The sequence below is a fragment of the Hydra vulgaris genome, chromosome 06, assembly GCF_038396675.1.
Source record: "Hydra vulgaris chromosome 06, alternate assembly HydraT2T_AEP".
In the NCBI taxonomy this organism is placed as follows: domain Eukaryota; kingdom Metazoa; phylum Cnidaria; class Hydrozoa; order Anthoathecata; family Hydridae; genus Hydra; species Hydra vulgaris.
In genome coordinates this window covers 39,726,047-39,746,854 of record NC_088925.1, presented here as the reverse complement: position 1 = coordinate 39,746,854, position 20,808 = coordinate 39,726,047, and the positions used below count along the sequence as shown (strand labels likewise).

At 26.0% G+C, this 20,808-nt stretch overlaps 1 protein-coding gene across 3 annotated transcripts in view; it reads left to right on the top strand.

The window, feature by feature from the left end:
• The first annotated feature begins 465 nt into the window (after positions 1-465).
• Positions 466-20,808, top strand: part of LOC100198704 (uncharacterized) — a 41,879-nt gene continuing 21,536 nt past the window's right edge. For 2 of the 3 annotated variants that reach the window (XM_065800111.1, XM_065800112.1), the window contains exons 1-12: positions 498-640; positions 2,474-2,522; positions 5,799-5,970; positions 14,120-14,385; positions 14,531-14,704; positions 15,117-15,152; positions 15,681-16,169; positions 16,259-16,747; positions 16,852-16,890; positions 17,149-17,640; positions 17,808-18,296; positions 20,675-20,713. In XM_065800111.1, the coding sequence (XP_065656183.1) occupies positions 638-640; positions 2,474-2,522; positions 5,799-5,970; positions 14,120-14,385; positions 14,531-14,704; positions 15,117-15,152; positions 15,681-16,169; positions 16,259-16,747; positions 16,852-16,890; positions 17,149-17,640; positions 17,808-18,296; positions 20,675-20,713 (2,737 nt within the window). In that variant the 5' untranslated portion in view covers positions 498-637. Of the gene's footprint in view, positions 641-2,473; positions 2,523-5,798; positions 5,971-14,119; positions 14,386-14,530; positions 14,705-15,116; positions 15,153-15,680; positions 16,170-16,258; positions 16,748-16,851; positions 16,891-17,148; positions 17,641-17,807; positions 18,297-20,674; positions 20,714-20,808 lie in introns of all 3 variants that reach the window. The other variant, XM_065800110.1, reaches the window with a different exon arrangement.

Below are 20,808 nucleotides of genomic sequence, written 5' to 3'. Positions count from 1 at the left end.
TTATTTCTCTCAAGCAAATTAGAGTAGTATATATAACTTTTTTTGTCTTTCAAATTCTTTAGCGTATTCTATAAATATATTTGGCAACTTTATATTACAGTTCTTTTCATCTTTTATATTTCATAAAACAACTTTTATTGTTACACAAAAATTTAATTGTTCTTAAAATATTTTTAATTATCAAGAACTACATATATTTTTAGCACGTCGTTATATATTGATAAACGACTATGATGAAGCAACATATTTTATCGACTTCAATGTAATATTAATTTAAATGTATGTGATACTTGATTTATAATAAAGGTGTTTTGAAACTGTCTCAGGCTTAAACTACAGCTAGTTAAAGAAGAACAATTATTACGCAACTTCAAATGTTCTGAGAGTATTATAAACACCTCACTGTTAAAAGTTTTTGCTGGGTGGAAAAAAGGGAACTTTTTTTATTAACACATATGTTTAAAATTTGTTTGTTTATTACAAGAAAAGGAAACGGTGAATTCAATTACATTAATTTATTGAAAAGCATCTATTTATGTTTGTTTATAAATTCAAAATGTTAATTTAAATAAGTAAACAAACAATAATAAATTCATTTTCAGAACTAAAAAAAACATATTCTACAACATTAAAAGACATGGTAAGCATTATTTAAGTATATAAACTTATTTTTTTTAAGTTTTCTACAAGCAAAAACAAAAATAAAAGTAACTATTAACTTTAATTTTGGAATTCGTAGCATTACACTTAACACTTTTAACACTTAACAGCTTAACACTTTTTTTTTAAAAAGTTTTATAAAGAGCCAGGCTTAGCCTTAGTTTGCCTTAGAGTCAAGTTACTTGTTAGTTGGAAAACTCACAAACTAGAGCATGTACTATCTTAGTCCTTAAGGTACATGTTTGCTCTAACTTGTGTTCTTTTCCCACTAATCAGCAATTTGTATCCCGTTTAAAAATAGGGTTTCCCCGCACCGTTTTTTTCGCCTACATTTATACTAAATAAACTTAACAGTTTCATTTCAGTTTCTTCAACTATTTTTTAAATTAAAAATTTCTTTCACTTTATCTTATCCTTATTTTACTTTATTTTGTCCGAAAAAAAAATTATAAATTCAAAAATGTCGATCGTTTAGTTGCTATTATTTTTGTATAAGATGTAAGAAAAAATGCCATTCATTTTTACAAATTAATTTTATAACATTTTATACAAAAAATAAATTAACAACAAAGAATTTTAAAATTAGGACCACTTTTGTTGTCTTTGCGGATGTCTAGCAGGTAAAATTATAGTGGAAATGGCTTCATTTTTTGTTTTAGTTTGCATTTTGTTTGCCCAATTCAACCATTCAAATTAACGCCGATCTATAGCAGCTCTCTAGTTATTGCCTTTTTTTTTTACACCTGTTTTGCAAACTTTTTTTTCATTGAATTTTCGATTGTGTTTGAGCACACTTTTAACATTCGTGATTGCTGAATTCAACATTTTATATTGATGAGCAGGCATTTTTAGAACTTGCAACATAGTAATCATAGTAATGATGGTTCTTTATGGAGTTTACTTTGAACTTTGTACAGTATCCGAATTATAACTCGATTTATTATAAATCTTTTATATTACTTTTAACTAATATATATAAAAGAACCTATAAATGTCAAAATTATTTCTTAACAATAACTTCCTTTGGTTACTAAATTTAAAAATAAGTTAACCATTTTTTATTATTAGTTAGAAAATTATTAACAATCAAGCAAATAAATATGCAAACCGAGCGGTCGCAAAGTATTTTGTACAAAAATTATGCAAAAACTTTCTATTACAATTTGTACAATTTTTATGTGTATATACAGGGGCAAATGCATCGCCTTTTGATGTTTGAAACTCAAAACATTTATATATTTATACTCATGTCAAAAAAAGATGCTTAGCTAAAAGTTTTAATTATTGGAGCCTGGGAACAAAAAAAGTCTCAAAATTTTAGCTACACCTGCCCGAAACGTGAGAGCAACAAATAGATAAAATATTTTTTTACTATTCTTAACTAATAATTTTTAAACTCTTTACTGAGATTATTGTATAAACTTTAAAATTTATCAAGGAATATAAATTTAGTTAAGTATTTAGAATAGCAAAAAAGATATTTTTTCAGCATATTGCTCTCACGTCTGCAACAGGTGTCGCAAAAATATCAAAACTTTTTTGTTCCCTAGCTTTATTTGACGCAATTTTTTGCAAAGCACCCTCATTTGACATAAGTATATACATATAAATTTATTGATTTTGCTTCCTTCTGAAAGTTAGCTCAAACATAAAAAAATGTTGTATCCCCCCTCTCCCTCCCTAATATATATCAGTGTACAGTATTTTCTATAACCGTGTTTGATTATTAAAAATGTTATAAATATATAAATTCATAAATGCTACAAAATGAAAATATAATTTTTTGTTTTTATGCATTTTTTGAATATTTTAGGCGCTATTGCTTTTTGCAATTACGTCATTGCTGGCATTGTCTGCGAAAGGTTTGTTGACTTTAATTTTTAAATAGATTTTAATAATTTTTTTAATTAACTATGTAAAGATCATTAATATTATAACATTAACAAAACTTTACTTAAACCGCTAATGATACATTAGACAGATAGACGCTTGAAAAAAATTAAAATGGAAAAAAGCACCCTTTTTTTAAATTTTTTATTTAAGATTATTAAAAAAGTAACACTGTTAACGTCAACTTTTCTTAATTTTCTTATCCCCCCCTCCCCTCCTTGTCAATATTTGTCAAAAAATTTTAGATTACTCCTCCCCCTTACTTTGTTGACATAATTAATGAGCAGCCTTTTACCTAATAAATTTTGGTTAAAAAATAAAAATAATTTTAATGAAGAATATAGTAAAGATATTAAAAACTATTATCATTTTTGGATATAGCAGCTTCGGGACCATCCATTAATGACATCAGTAGTAAAAAAAAGAGAGGAAGGAGAGAGGAGTGCTGAAAAATTTGAAAAAAGTTGACAAAGGGGAGATGGGAGTTAAGACAAAAATAATTTAAATTAAAAAAAATATTTTTATTTTTTTTAATTTAAAGCTTGTATCTATGCCATCTATAAGCAGATTTAAATTTAAAAGAACCAATAAAAAAAAAAAAAAACAATACCATAAAAAAATATTATCATAAAAAACAGATGGAATATAAGCATTTTAATTTAATTTAGGGGGTAAGAAAAATTGACATCCTTTTTAGTGAGGAAGGTCGACCCTACTCATTAAAAATGATATTTAAAAAGTATTAACTTTTGATTTTTCAGATTTTTGTTAAAAGGATTTCCAAATGGAAGTTTCTCAAATGGAAAATGGAAAATTTCTCAAAACGATTTCCAAATGCAACTAGAAAGCTCAACTAAGTCCCAAAAGTCAAAATTATAAGTTATGACCCAAGCCCTGTATTTTTGTAACTAAATAAAAAAAAATAGTATAAAATGCTTAAAAAGCAGTCTTCTTTTAAACAGTCAACGTAGTTGCATTTCCTTATTTTCTGATTTACATAAAATAGTTTATAACAAGTGACAACGTGACATGGTATGATTTGTTCAAGTTGAAAAGTTACGTCATTTAAAATACATGCCTTTTAAAAAAGATATTAAAAAAAACTTTTTTAAAGTTATACATTTATTTCCTTTAATCTACTATAAACTATAAAATTTTTAATTTAACTTAAAATATTTACTAGAAAGGTGTCTGTTTTTTTTTTTTGTTTTTGTTTTTTAGTTTATTACGAAAACACGTTTTATGAAGGTTTTTTTTTTATAAGATAATATACTTTATATAACTTTTAAGAAAAGTGACAAGGCTTTAAAAATGTTGTGTTAATAATTCTATTTATAATCAAACTTTTTTTTTTTGAATTGTATTAGACTTTTTGTGCAAATGCTTTTTGTATTGTAGTTTATTATGTCTTTCTGCTAGTTGATTTATTGACTCCTATCTCATAATATTACAAGAAGGTAAACGTAGTTTAAAAAAAAATATATGTATACAAAATACCCCAATTTACGAAGATAACTTAGAGCTTTGTAAAACTTGGAAATAATTTGAAATAAAATACGATAAAAAAGTTAATTAATAAATAAAAGACAAATTTTTATATTCATATTTATCTATTTGCTACAGAAAAGAGCTTTTTTCAAAGTCCAATTTTTGTCCTTATTTTAAGATTTTGCGATATATTTGATTTGATTGATTTGATTCGATGCGGAGGGTTCTCGCTAATTCTACTAGCTCGATTAGCTCTCAGCTCAAACACTGTCATGCCAATCGAGTTAGGATTTAAAAATCGTGCCTAAAGGGTTTTGTGATGCCAGTTACTAACATAATATTTTTTTCGATGTGTATTTTTTGTAATTATATAGCTTAACTTGTTAATTCAAATATTTTTATTGTAAAAAATGGGCTAGTTTAGAATTTCTTCAATTTCATATATGAGGGCATTTGGTTCCACAAATGTATTTATTTTGGTTTGCTAGTTTATGGTATTGTGGTTTATCCTTCTCCGGCTAATTACCATATAGAGACCACATACCAAGGCCTGCAAAGACAAGTTCAGCTCATTAAAGAATAATATAACCCGCCTCGCAGACCAAGAGTAAGTAATTTTAAGAGGAACGAAGTATAGTAGAGTTAAAGTCAGAAGAAGTCGAGTTAGAAAGATAACATATAGAAAGTGGACAGATATGGCTCTAGAAGTTAGAATGTACAATTCAAGTTCATGTCAAGTTCACCTGAGCTTTTTATCAACTTTCGTCTTTGGTTTGCTAGTCTATGGGTATTGTGGTTTAACCTCCTCCGGCTAATTGCAATATAGAGGGCCAGATATCCGGATCTGTAAAGACAACTTCAGCTCCATAAGGAGCATCATAACTTGCTTCGCAGACCAAGAATAAGTGAGTTTAGGAAGTACGAAGGATAATATAGTTCAAGTTAGAAGAAGTCAAGTTAGAAAGATAGCATAGAGATAACGGACAGATATTGCACTGATGTAAGAATTGTGCAATTAATACTATTAATGAGATTACCTAATTAATATATTACTCTGGAAGCAACTTGCCAGTGAATTAACACCACGCCAGAGGATAGTCATTTAGAGGTTAGAGATTTGCTAGTCTATGGGAAAGTATGTGAAACATGAATTTCTAACTAGGACAGTAGAATTGCAACATAACAAGACTGTTACTAAGGTACTTGTGATGCAGTATTTTTCATATTTCAAAAGATATTTTACATGCGAAATGCGAACATCTCTGTTTTACATCTAAAATGCGAACTTCAATTTTTGTCAATTGCATCGCTTTGTGAGTCCAAAAAAAATTACTTTAGAATAATTGCCTTCTAAGTCGCCTACTAAGTCGTACTTATAGCTACTTATTATGATATAGAAAACTATAGTATTATTTAAACTATAAAGTAAATTATAAAAAAATTAGTTAACTTAAAAACAAAACTGAGAATAGGGTTTACTTTTTTAGCTAAACTGAAACAATGTATTAGTTTGCCCAATTAAAACAAAAGTTGTTGATCAAAATATAAATTCCGAACAGTTAGGATAATCGACTTGCTGCAATTAAACTGCAAATCTATTGCCGATTTGTAATCTAACTTAAAAGATGTTGTTAGTTTAACTACAATTCCAATCTAGTTCCAATCTAGTAGCAAACCAATGCAAAGCGCTTCTAAAAATGTTTCAAACGGCAACGCAAGATATCAATGTAGTTTAGGAAAGATAAATGTTTTTATTTTAGCTGAAATTAAGAGCCATGTATCTTGTGAACGCGACTACTATAAAATGGGATGCTTCAAGGAGTTTCATGATCCAACAACGCATAGTTTGTTAATCACCGATAAAGATGATCAAAGTGAATCGTACCAAGGTTTCGAACTGGATTGGGACAAAATGAAAGAATCGATACACAGGTAAACTACGTTTTTTAAAAATGGAAAACTATTTCATTTTTTTTTAATCGAATTTGAATAAATCGAAATCTAGTGAAATTATTATTATAAGTTATTTTAAATGTTAAAATTGAAATATTTATGATATATTTATATTTATGATATATTTATAAGATTAAAAGTATTTTACTCATGAACTTTTTCATGAGTAAAATACTTTTAATCTCATAAATTTAAATAAATATATAAATAAATATGTATATATATATATATATATATATATATATATATATATATATATATATATATATATATATATATATATATATATATATATATACACACACACACATATATATATATATATATATATATACACACACACACACACACACATATATATATATATATATATATATATATATATATATATATATATATATATATATATATATATATATATATATATATATATATATATATATATATATATGTATATATATATATATTTAATATCAATATATCAATATATTAAAATATTTTAAAATATATTAAAATATGTTCAAGTACATTAAAATATTTTTTTAAATAAAAAATTATGTTGCTATTAAAAACACACTAGCAAAAAACCAAGAATAGTTTTTAGCATATTTGTCTTAATCTTTTATTAAACAACTTGAAAAAGTTGTTTCAAAAATCATCATTAATCATAACAATTGCAAGTCAAAACTTATATAATGTTTAATATTTGATTAAATTTTTTTATGAAATAATGAAGACCTCAATTTTAGACAGAAAATTAAAATTTACAAATTAAATATACTTTTTGATGTCAGTTTTAACTTTATTAGATCTGTAAATTGCGACAATGTACCGTACAGACTCAAGGCCGGCGCGAATGAATGCCGCAAGTATAAGTGTGTGTTTGTGTGTGTATGTGTGTGTGTGTGTGTGTGTGTGTGTGTGTGTGTGTGTGTGTATGTGTGTGTGTGTGTGTGTGTGTGTGTGTGTGTGTGTGTGTGTGTGTACATTTATGTAAGCTTAAAATATGTTTGTTGTATCTAAATAGCATAGCATTTTAAATGCGATCTGAAGAAAATGCTTAAATAATTTTTAATTAAGTAAACGATTGTTTATTCGATGCTGTACTAACAGGAGCTATGTACATCAACTGTAGCATCAACATTGGATTAAAGATGGTTACGAGCAGTTTTAGAGTTTTATCTTAAGCTTTGCATACTACTATTAATACCACAGACCGGACAACTGACACCGTGTAACCATACTTACCGTAAACAAACTGACAACTGATTTTAATGAAAAACATTGGGCAATGTATCAGGCATCGCCAGAAAATAACAAGAAAAAAACAACAATAAGAAACAGCTTCGGTAACTGTTTATTTGGTTTTATCTGCTCTCAAGTTGATAAAACTCATTTTGAGAATCATAAGATAACTAACATTAATAACAATAAGATAACTAACATTATTTTGAGAATCATTAAGTAACACTATTTTAAGAACAATTGGAATGATAAGTGACACAAATTTAAGAATAATGGGAAGACAAGTGACACTATTTTTATTAACTTTATATCATTAATCCAAATTTTCAGGTTTGGATTATATTGAGATATTAATAAAACTATTTGATTTAAATAACAGTTTTAGAATGATACGATAAGTACGATTTTGAGAAATATCTAGCAATATGCTTATCAATGTAAATCTCTTTGTTGAAAAAAAAAATCTAGCAATATTATAACAACGTTTTACTGACTATTCATCAATAATTTATTAGGGGTGTCACCAAAGTCATTTCTGTCAAGAGTACGAATGTTGATTTCATGTTTTCTTCTTTTAGCGGTCAATTCCCGGGGCTTGGGGCGATAAGACAAATGGAGTCTTCTTCTAGCCCCAACCATCTATATTTGTATTGAAATAATAATTGTATTTTTATATTTATATGTCAAAACATAAATATTTTATAATCATCATCAAAAATGCTAATACAATTTAAACAAGTGTTTTCCTTTATTTTCTTTTTACTCATAATTATTTGTGTTTAATCGATAATTATAATTATTTGATAATATTTGTTATTATCAATATTTATTATTTTTTTTATATACAACCAGTGAGTATATCATCAGAATATTTCAATAACATACATTTTTTTCTTTTTTCTTTTTTATGCGAAAGTTACTGCTTAGTTATAACAAAGTTGTAACTTTCCCATAAAAAATAAAAAGTTCTAAAATGTATTTTATTAAAATATTCTGATGATACAATTACTGTTGTATATGAAAAATAAAAATAAATATTATTCATTTAATTTTTAATAAAGAAACATTGACTTTCTGGTAGTTTTAGTTCTCTCTTATTGTGAACGTTCACATGATAAATTTATTAATGTTGGTGTAGGTTTAAAAAAAGTATTTCTTATCAATGAGATTTTATCTATCTTATCAATGGGATTATTATTACTCATTACTAAATAAATCATCATCCTTAAACCTACAAAAACTTTAAGAAGATTTGAAAAATATTTTGAAGGGTACTTACAATAATTTTTCGCAATAACTTTGAGCCATGAATATGTGTAAAGAGATTATTTATTAATATTCTGTTTGTAAATCTAACATAAAAAGTGCAGTTTACTTGTTTGCCTGATGAACAATAATTATTTGCACAATAATATTCAAACTTTTGTATTACAAGCAAAAACAAGTTGGAAAAAGTTGAAAAATTAACGATTTTGAATGTAAACTAAAGCATCACCAAAGCATCCCTTTTTTGTTTTATAACAGTTGGATTGAAAAAAATTCCTCTAAGGAAAAAAGCTAATAAAAAGCTAATAACAACAAAACTAAACGAAAAAGTTTATTTTTAGATACAGACAACCATTAATGAAACATTGATGAAAACAAAAAATCATGATTTCAAGATATTAATATCAAAATAAAAAGCACACTAATCAAAACTAAAAATAAACAAATTAGTAATAATTACCCACAACTATGTTTAGATAGTACTAGTGAGGCTAATTAGTACCATAAGGAAAAAAAAACAAAAAAACTAATCACTGATAATAAGTAGTAAATAAGGCAATAACTGGTTCATTTTACACTTGTAAAATATAAAACAATAACTGGTACATTGTACACTTATTAAATATATTTATTGACATGATTCACCAATATAACTATCATGTGACACATCTTGAGACTTAGATGGTTAGCACGCAACATGTACCCATAATCCACAAACTAAACACTGGATTATATCCTTCTTAATATCCTTTTTACTTATTACCTCGAAATGTTGGGCTATATTGGTTTTGCTATCCTTTTAACCAACATGTACTTGTGTTGAACTTATTTTTCTTGATATTTTTCTTATTTAAATTTTGGCTTGATTTCTTTTTGTCACTGCTAATTGTTCTCTTAGTTTTGGGGGTAATCTTAAATGAAAGTGACTTTATATATGGACTTGATGTTAATATCTGGAAGCTTTCTTTTTTTCTTTTTCTTTTTGTTTACATCTTGACATGCACAAGAATTGATGAAATATATTTCACAGGGACATATAGGTGATTCTTAGGGGCTTTTGTCACATGCTGTTGCCTTAGAAATAAGCAGTTATAGTAACCTATAATAATGAGTTTAAAAATTCATTCATACCACACTTTAGTATAGCACTCTGTTTAGAGTTGTCAACAATTATTTTACTTTAATTAACTTTGTAGATAGCAATAAGTTCTAACTCTCCACGCATGATTGTTGCATTAAACATGTTTTTGGCTCTCTCTAAAAAAACTTTATATCGTTTATTAGGTATATTATATATTATATATTATTATTTTGTATTGTTTATATCAGCGCAGAGATTTCCTTGGTCAAGTTTATAATAGTCAATGAGATTGTGGCACATGGAACTAATCACTTAATAGATCAGCTTAAGATTTCCCTTGGATTATTTGTTAGAAGTCCTTGATTATTCAAACTTTATTCTTGTCAACATTTTAAAGCGACCATCAGGTTTTAATTTAATGATTTCAATTGTTTAAGTGGAACTTGGTTTCTTTAGTAGGGCAGCATATGTTTTAGGTTGTAAACTAAAATGTGATGTTGTGATGTGATATTGGAGAAGGTCTGCGATGTTGCTAGTTGAATGTTTAGTGTTTTAAATTTAAAAAAATTTGTGATGTATCAGGACTAACAGGGCATAAGATGCCATGTGAAAAAGGAATCGTGACAAAGTTTTTATCACAGATGGCTAATGCTAAATATTCATGATCTTCAAAAGCATCACAGTTGAAAGGCTAAATATCATGAGTATTAAATTCACTTTTTACGTAGCATATTGAGGCAACCTTGGAAAAAGCAAGTTCTATAAGGTTACACATCTGAAACATGACAGCCTCTTTTCAGTCTCTTGCTTATAATATTTCTGCAATGGCTTGAAAACAAAGATTTCAAGAGGCATGTCATGTCTAGTATCTTGAGGAAAGCTCAGCATTATTACGCCAGGTTCTGATGATTTCAAAATAGCATTTAAGTTTTTTGTATGGGTGGCAGTACCATTTAATTTTAAAAGAATGGGGAAAATCCTTTGATGGTTTTACAAAAATTATGAAATGGTCTATCCACTTTTCAAACAAATCTGTATCCATTTATCCATCTACAATCATTACATGCAAAAAATAATCCAGAGAATGAATCATCTTTTAGCTCATCTTTTATCTATTTACATTTAAAAATTACCGTTGCTGGAAGAAAATAGATAACAGCATACAAAAAAAAGCAGTTGTTGTAGACCCCTCTCGGAACTTGAAATAAATCGAGCAGGCCCTTTCCTTTTGCTATAACTTTGTGTCTGAACAGTTGAAAAACTAGCTTTGTCCATATTATAAATATCCTTGGTTTGAAGTTAATTTTTATTTAGGATTATTGTAGCTTGTCATAGAAGCCACCAAGAACTACAAGGTTAAACCCGGACGCTCTAGCAATTAATGTAGTTTCTGGCTGCTGCAAACTCAATGCAGGTTGCTTTTTCATAAAAGAGTTTTTTGCCAGCAATTATATTAGCTTTATTAAAGTTGTTTAGCAGGTTTTTAGTCTTTGACTATAATTTTTAGTCTAAAAAACTAACTACATTAGTTAGCTTTTTAGGTAGCTAACTGCATAAGAGCTTTTTAGATACCTTTCTTGTGATGCCAAACATCACCAGATCTTTGACTTCAGGTGAAAGATTTTCAGCAAATAACGTTTTAAAGTAGGTTTAGAAATTTTATACAATCTTGCACACCTATTTAGACACAAACACCATCTTTATAAGCAAGATGCGCTTTTTCTTTTTTTTTTAGATCTTTTTTGATCCATGTAGCTACATGTTAGCCCGTCTTATAAAAACAAATATGCAAAAGCTTATTGTTAATATGGGAAAAGATGCGTGTAAAACTAAAAAAAAGTTATAAAAAATGTTACAGAGTAAAAAGAAAAAAAATTATTTAACTATTATTGCCTTTTCATTTCTTTTAGAATAGACTTAGCTAGATCTAGATAGACTTAGTTAAATCTAGCTAAGTCTATCTAGATCTAACTAAAGATCTAGATAAACTTCAAAATAGATTTAGCTAGATCAATAGATCTTTAGATCCTTACCCCTATCTATATATAGGGGTAGGGAGATTTTAAAAAATAAGCCAATAATGCTAATCAATTATCAAATAGGTTTACTAACTCCCATTTAAGAGAAACACAACGAGGGAAGGATGAGAAAGAGAGTTAGAAAATATAAAATGAAAGAAAATAATTAAGCTATTTTTTAATTTTAAATGTTTTAAGTTGTAAAGTTTTAAACAAAAAGTATTTGTATTTTAATTTACCAATTAAAAAGTTGATGTTTTTGATATTGGTATTTAAATTTTTATCTAGTTATCAGACCCGTAGCAACCGGGGGACAGCAGGGGCATTTGCTCCTCCAATAATTTTTCAAATGAATAATTTTGTAGAAATTGACTGAAAAAATGACTAAAAACAAAAGAAAAAGGTCCTTAAAACTATTTCGGATTAATACTGCGCTCACCCCCCTGCCCCACCCCCCGCACACACACAAAATAATTTTTGTTTCAACGGGCCTAGTTATTATATTACTTCAGTTTTATTATGCTATACGTATTTTGATATTTGTATATAATTCGACCTTTTCATTTAATTTTTAAAACAAACGCGTAATAATAATAAACGCGTAATAAATGCATACCGTTCCAAATTAGCGAATCAGATTGCTCGTTCCTATTCCTGAATATAAGGTTTTCACGTGCGCGCTTTTCTTAACAGGCTACGAGAAATATTTTATGTTAAGTTCTTCTAAAAAAATTAATCTAAAAATAAAGTTAAAAAAAAAAAATCAAAAGCATAATACGAAAAAATAAAATTTATATATATATATATATATATATATATATATATATATATATATATATATATATATATATATATATATATATATATATATATATATATATATATGTATATATGTATATGCATATATATATATATATATATATATATATATTTATATATATATATATATATGTATATGCATATATATATATATATATATATATATATATATATATATATATATATATATATATATATATATATATATATATATATATATATATATATATATATATATATATATATATATATATATAAACAGTTATAATTGTTTATATATATATAAACAATTATAATTGTTTATATATATATATATATATATATATATATATATATATATATATATATATATATATATATATATATATATATATATATATATGTATATATATATATATATATATATATATATATATATATATATATATATATATATATATATATATATATATATATATATATATAAACAATTATAATAACAAATATAACAATTTTTATATATTTGTATATAAACAATTTTATATAATTGTTTATATACAAATATATAAAAATTGTTTTTTCCTTGAATTAGTTCCAAATGTTATTTTATTTCGTAAAAAAAATGCAAAATTTTTTGCAAAATTTTGCATTTTTTTTCTTCAAAGAAACGACTCTTAGAAATAACTTTTTTTAACTATTACAGACAATTAAGGTTGTTAAGAATGAGTATACTTAATATAGGAATAAGTATACTTCAAACTAATTCAATAATGAACACTTTGATAGATTCACTTGATATTAAGTTTAATTAAAGTCCTCTGTACAGACAAAAGTTGCAAGATTAAATTTTTTTTCTTTCACAGTTTCAACAATCATCAAAGATAATTTTGATGATTTTGATGTTCACACGTCCAAACACACACACACACACTCACACACACTCACATAACTGCACTTCCAAACACATTTTTTCAATATTTTTCCTATATTGAGTGTTATCTTTAAGTTCTGAGAAATAACAAATTGATTACTTGTTGTAACTGCTCAAGAGAGCATCCTAAGTAGTCCAAAACACAGAGTAGAGTAAACCCAGTAGTAAACCCTCTTTTAAAATATTTTCATGACTTGAAAATTCAAATTTATTGAGGTAATTAAAAAGGTATTTTTAATATATGATAATATCCAATCATAATAAACAATTTTAACATAATACAATCATAATACACAATTTTTAACATAACATAATATACAATTTAATTTAATATACAAATAGTTTTTTTAACATAAAATTGATAAACTTGATAAAAATTGTTTGTTTATTGAAATATTCATTAAAGAAATATTATCCTTTTTCTCTAAGCTCAACTGTAACGCTTAAAAAATCAATTAAGTTTCTTTTTTCAGTAGGAAAAATGTAACAATACTACAAAAACTTTAAGCAAACAGTCAATTATAAAAAATAGGTCTAGTTTTGCTTATATATAGGAATATGTAGGAACATATAGAAAAACAGAGACATATTATTTTGATTTTCTAATAAAAATCTAATTTTATGACATATGCATCAAGTTGTTCTTTAAAATTCATTATATATTTAAAAGTACATCAACTTGATTTTGACTGCTATTGTTAATGAATCTTGTAAAGTATCTGAGTACTATACTGAGTTTTAACATTATTTGTTGTTTATCTATTATTATTTGGTTTTTTTTTTATCTAGCATTGCATGTAGATGCTCAAAAAAATCTAAAGAAGAAGGATATGATTTCTTTTATATTATTCATTGGGCTGAATGCTGGTCAAGCAAAAAATTAAATGTTATAAAAGATATCGGTAAACAATCACAAAGATCTTCAAAGTGCTTCAATGCAAATTTTTTAGAATGCGATGATAAACATCCTGAAGAATGTGTTGGTGGCTCTGAAGAAAAAACAAATGCTGTTTACCTCTATAAAGTCAGTAGTTCGTCTCAAAGCACAGATGTTGGTAAAATATTTTTTTCTTATTGATAGTTTGTTTACAAACAATTTTTTTTAATTAGAAAAAAAAAAATTGTAATAAAAGTTATTTTAGTGTAATTTTTTCTTGATCAAGTTTATTATAAATTTAAATAATCAAAATATTTTTGAAGCTATTGACGGAGGTTTATCAGAATGGAGTGAGTTTTCAGAGTGTTCTGCTACATGTGGAGACGGAATTAAAGAAAGAGAGCGAACTTGCACTAATCCAGTTCCCCAAGGATCCGGAAAAGGATGCTCAGGGGAATTGTCTGAAGCTGTCAAGTGTAACTTAGCCAAATGCAAAGGTTCATTTTAATTTTGTTTTTGTTTTTTAATTATTAATTTTTTTTATTAATAAAATATTTGGAGCAAAAAAAGATTTGAGAGATAAAAAAAGATTTTTTTTTGTTTTGTTTATAAGTTTGCAAACATACAATTTGAATTTAGTTTATGCACTTATTACTTTTTTTTTATAATGTTAATAATTTAATAAAATGATGTCAACAGGTCTTTTTAAAAATTTTCTTTCTAGAAAGGTTTGTTTTTTATAAATATTTGCTGTAAAATTACAAAGAAATTTTGAAAATCAATATTGTTTTTATTTAATAACTTTATATTTTTGATATATTTTAGAAAATATAAAGTCATAACAACTCTTTTATGTTAATATTTTATGTTATAAGTTTACAGTTACTAATCTTTATTATTTTTTTTTAGACTTTACTTCTGAAAACCAGCTAGTGAAGCTTAATGGTAATCACAATTCTTTTGTTTAAAAAAAGGTTTATATTCAAATGTAATTGTTATCTTTATATTAATTCAAGTTATATAAATTGTTGTCCTTATATAAACTCAAAAATATATTTGCTTTAATGGCATGGGAATTTTGTGTAAGATTTAAATTTATTAGAAATTATTTGATGGCTAGCTGTTTTAAGTTAATTTTTGTGCACCTGTGTGCAGTTTTAATTTTCAAAAAGTGACAGCAATTATTTAAAAAATTTCCAACAACAAAATCTAAAAAAACCATTTGATATTTAATTAGGTTTCATATTAGACCAAAGTAGATCCATGATGGAAGAATTTTTTAAAAAACATTTAAACTAACTTTACAAATAAATTGAAAGCAACCATTCTGAAAATGTTTTTATTGAGTTTTTGTTTGTTTTTAAATTGCAAGAAATTCTTTATTTTAAATATAGAATTGTTTTTTATTTTTACTGTTTGTCAAAAAAGAAAAATGTATAAAACTAGAAATAAATTTCTTAATTTATATTGTAGAAGCCTTCTTAATGGAAAAAGAGATTCCAATTTCAAAAGGAAACTTGGTTGCAACCTTCGAAAGACTTAATAAAGAATACTCAGTTTCATTTGAAGTAAAGCCAACAGCTTTCCAAAGTGGTTGGAAAAGTGTCATCCATTTGACTATTGGAGAGAATATTTTGAATTATGGAGATCGAAACCCAGGAGTGTGGTTTCACCAAAGCGGAGCAGGAAATTTGCACATATGTTCTGCAGTAAGTGGCAATCGAAATCTTTGCAAAGATACTATTGCTGTTGAACTTGGAAAATGGTCCACATTCAAGATATCACAAGAATTCATTGAAGGAAGATACATGTACACAATTGAGCATAATGGAGAAAAAATATTTAAAGAGGAAAATAATGATGCAAGAGATTTTTTAAATGTTAAAGTGTACGTTTCAGATCCCTGGTATGATGTGCAACCTGGATTTATCAGAAATCTTAAAATAACCAATGGAAACCCAGGTAAAATTTAAGATTTTATTTTAAGGCAAAATTGATTAAATTATATTTTTTTAGTTTTATTTATACATCTTTGTATAATATAAAATTAGGTACATTAGTTAAAGATGTTGAAACAAAATTAGAAGCAGGAAAGTTATTGGCTGTTTTACCAGTCCTTGAAAATCAATTTAAGGTTTCTTTTGACGTGAAACCAAACTCATTCGCTGTTGGATGGAGAAATGTTATTCATTTTACAATTGGTTCTGACATTACAACTTATGGAGATAGAGTTCCAGGAGTGTGGTTTCATCATAGCGGAAATGGAGGTCTTCATATTGCAGCTCCAATTAATGGCAATTTGAATCGCTATTTTGACACAAAGCCAATTCCATTGAACCAATGGACACACATTGAAGTAAGCCAACAACTTCAAGCAAACTCCTACATTTACAAAATTATGTTGAATGATGTTGAAGTTTTTTCAGAAAATAATCTTCAACCTAAGAGTTTTAAAAATGTAAAAGTTTTTTGTTCTGATCCATGGTATCCAGTACAAGATGGTTCAATAAAGAACTTAGTTGTTGTCAATGGAAACATGAGTAAAATTATTGACATTTTTATGTTACATTTTATATTTATATTTTATAAATTGCATAAATAGATCAAAAAACAAACTAAAAATAGGAAATTTCTTGTTTTTTAGATACACCTTTATCCAATGATGCTATTATGTGGCCTTCAGGTTTTTTATTTTTTTATATATATATTCAAAATAATTCTAAATAGCGTTAAAAATTTTAGCTACCCTTATTTTAAATTATGAACTATAATTAAAATTTCTTGGTTTGTTAAATTTTTACTTTTTTAGTATTTTATGTTATTATTTAAGTTAAGTTATTTTATTATTTTATTTATTTTATATTTCATAATTTTTAAAATGATTGTTTATATGCATCATCAGTTGTATTAGATTCATCTTATATATGTATTTTTTAATTAGTTGGTTTGATTAGTAAACCAAAAGAAATGAAGTTGGAACAAGGACAGTTGATTGGAACAATGTCTCTGTTAAAAAAAGAATATACAGTATCCTTTAAAATAAAGCCTGTTACATATTCTAAAGAATGGCGAAGTGTTATCCATTTAACTACCGATCAAAACTATGGAAAATATGGTGAAAGAAATCCTGCAGTTTGGTTTCACGAGGGTGGCTCCGGAAGACTAGCTGTTTTTACTGCACTAAATGAAAATAATAATGCATATTTTCCTACTGATGTCTTTCCTTTGAATATATGGTCATCTGTAAAAATACACCAGTACCAGATTAAAGATATATTTTATTTTAGTGTAGATGTTAATGGAAAAAATATTCACACTGTAGAAAATAAAAAACCAATAGAATTAAAAAATGTTAAAGTTTATGCATCTGATCCTTGGTATAATGCTCAAGATGGCTTCATCAAAGATATTCTTATTTTTAATGGAAACTCAGGTTAATTAAGACAATTGTTTGAAATAAAAAATAAACATGAATAAAGTTAATAAATATAAGTTTATCTTATGCTATATTACATTACATATACTATATGTTATATGGTTTATAGCCTTATATTAAAATAATTTTATGCTTTAATACTTTGCTTTTAATTTAAATTTTAGATCAGATTATTAATGATGAAGAAACACCACTAAATAAAGGTAAATTATTAGCAGTTGTTCCAAAATTTAGTAAAGAGTTCATTGTTTCTTTCGACGTTAAGCCAAATTCTTTTGCTGCTGAATGGAGAAATGTAATCCATTTTACTATTGGTTCAAACATTGGAAATTATGGTGATAGAGTTCCAGGAGTGTGGTTCCATCAAAATGGCAATGGAGGTCTTCATATTGCTGCTCCAATTAATGGCAATGCTAATCGGTATTTTGATACAAAACCACTTGCCTTAAATGAATGGACAAATGTTGAAATAAGTCAGAAACTTGAAGAAAGTGTGTATATTTATGTTATTAAAATAAACGGTGAAAGTGTTTTTGCTGAGGAAAATACACAACCTAAAAGTTTTGAAGATGTTAAAGTCTATGCATCTGATCCATGGTATCCAGTTCAAGATGGTTCTATTAAAGATTTTTATTTCATTAATGCAGCGAATGGTAAGTTATTATAAAAACTTTGTATTAAAATTTTTTTTTCAGTCAAAAAATATTTTTTTGGTGAATAAATCAGTTAATGCTTACAATAAATTTTTAATTTTTTATGATAAAAAAAATTATATTATTTATCATTTGATATAAAAGTCTATTTTTTACTGTTAGTCTGATTATAGGTTTGCTTTGATTGGTGTGCTGATGATAGGTTTTCTTTGATTGGTGTGCTGATGATAGGTTTGCTCGGATTGGTGTGTTGATAATAGATTCGCTTTAATTGGTGTGCTGATGATAGGTTTGCTTTGATTGAATGAAAGTGGAAATATTAGGCAGAATGGGTGCCAATTATTTTGAAATTTTTTTTTAGTTATGTTTAGAATATATATAAACATATTAATATGTATACATATTAGTATTGGGTGTGTGCAAATAAATTTTTATTATTTATAATCTTTGTTTAACTGTTTTAAGTATTTAAAAAATGCAAAAGCTAGTTAGCATATTAGTCTATTAAATGAATATTGAATGGGCTGTTGTTCTGGAGAAACTGCTTAAACCAATAAAAAGAACTAATTAACAGCAAATTGCAGTCTGCTTAATGAGTATTGTTAGGTATTGCTATAAAACTATTTTTTACTTATCATAATCTGAATTAGCTTGGTTATTGCTCAAAACTAAGTGTTTGGGCTCTTCATAAAATAAATCTAGTGTTATCAAAATCGATGACATTATTGCATATGATGAAAAGTGGGTACTCTATGTTAATTACACCAAAAAGTACTAAAGACTCAGCCCTATTTAAAAGCTAATATTGCCCCAAACCATGAACTTCATCCAAAAAAGATAGTGTTTTCAGTTTTGTGGAGCTAAAGAGGTATTGGATTATGGTATTTACTTCCTATCAATACAAATATCAATGCAGAGGTTTACTGTGATCAACTAAAAAGGCTCAAACAAAAGCTCTTAGCTGATTGTCTAGAGAAACAATATTTACATTCTCAATGAAAATATAGAATATTTGAATTTGGCTAGGATATATTACCTCACTGACTGTATTCGCCAGACTGTTTTATTTGCTAAACTACAGGGCATCAGTTTATAAACATAAGGCATCATTCACAGGGCATCTGTTCTTAGTCATAGACAATAGCATATACTTGATCAAGTTTTTTTATACTTTTTATTTATTACTTTTTATTAAAATATTAAGAATCATGAGTGACTTAATATTTTTGCACACACCCATTATAAAAAGTGATATCATCCAAAATCAACTCATTACTAAACAATCTGTTAATATTTTTTTTTGCTTATTTAGAGTTGTGGGGAGATTAAGAGTTTGTGTAAGATAGTTTAGGTAAAGATAGTTAAGGTTAAGGCTAAGTAAAGATAGTTAAGGCTAAGTAAAGATAGTTAAGGCTAAGTAAAGATAGTTAAAGCTAAGTAAAGATAGTTAAGGCTAAGTAAAGATAGTTAAGGTTAATGCAACATTTTCCACCTTTAATGATTCAAGAGGTTTTTTTTAAGAGACTTTTTTTAAGTAAGTATTTAATATATAATAGAAAGCTGCAGTAGTCCAAAAACTATGAGTGAAATTAATAAAATGAAATTAATTTCACTTTGACAGCATATGAGTTGTGTAGTTATTCTAAGTAAATAAGTTAAATTATAAATTACAAATCTTATAGCTCAGATATTTATAAATACGAGTTATGAATAAGTTCAACCTTTCACTTTTGATGATGAAATTTTGTAGTTTGTTCCACATTGATGAGACTCTATTAGTTATGAATTGATGACGAATATTGCAGTTTTTAACAATTTATCTTCTGATTTTGAAGTTATAGCTCCTTGTGTTGGGCTGATATGAGGCAAAAATATTACAATCTAGTTCTACAATATTTGTTTTTTAAAAATTACAATTTTGTTTTTACATTTAAATTAAGTTGCCTCTTTTATGTATTTTTTCCAGTGTACTTTTTTCGCTTTTTTTTCCAGTGTGCCAAGTATTTTATTTCTTGTTTCATAATCATTTCCTATGTCTTCACTTTAAATTCATTACATTTTTTCAAAATTGTATTCATCAGGGCTAAAGAATTAGACAGCCAGTTAGTTACCAGTAGTTTTTGGTAAATCTTTATAAACTTTATAAAGCCAATTGTTTTCATATTGTTTTATATATTTAAAATAAATAGTAAAAAAGTTCCTTAACAATTTTTTATTTTTTTACTCAAGATTAAATCAAAAAAGTTGTTAAAAAAATATTTTAAAAATGGCTCAAAATGTTTATGGGCTTTTATGGAAAATCTTATGACTTTATGGAAACTTTTTTGTCTGACTATTATTTACTGTAAACATTAAAAATTTATTGATTCAATATTTAGATTTATTACCTTCACAAAATCCACAGATTCTAAGAAGAGGTATTTTTTAATAAATAGTTTGATAATTTTATTTTATATTAAATTTTCATTTTTTATTTAAAAACAATGTCATAAAAATAATTAGTTAAGAAATA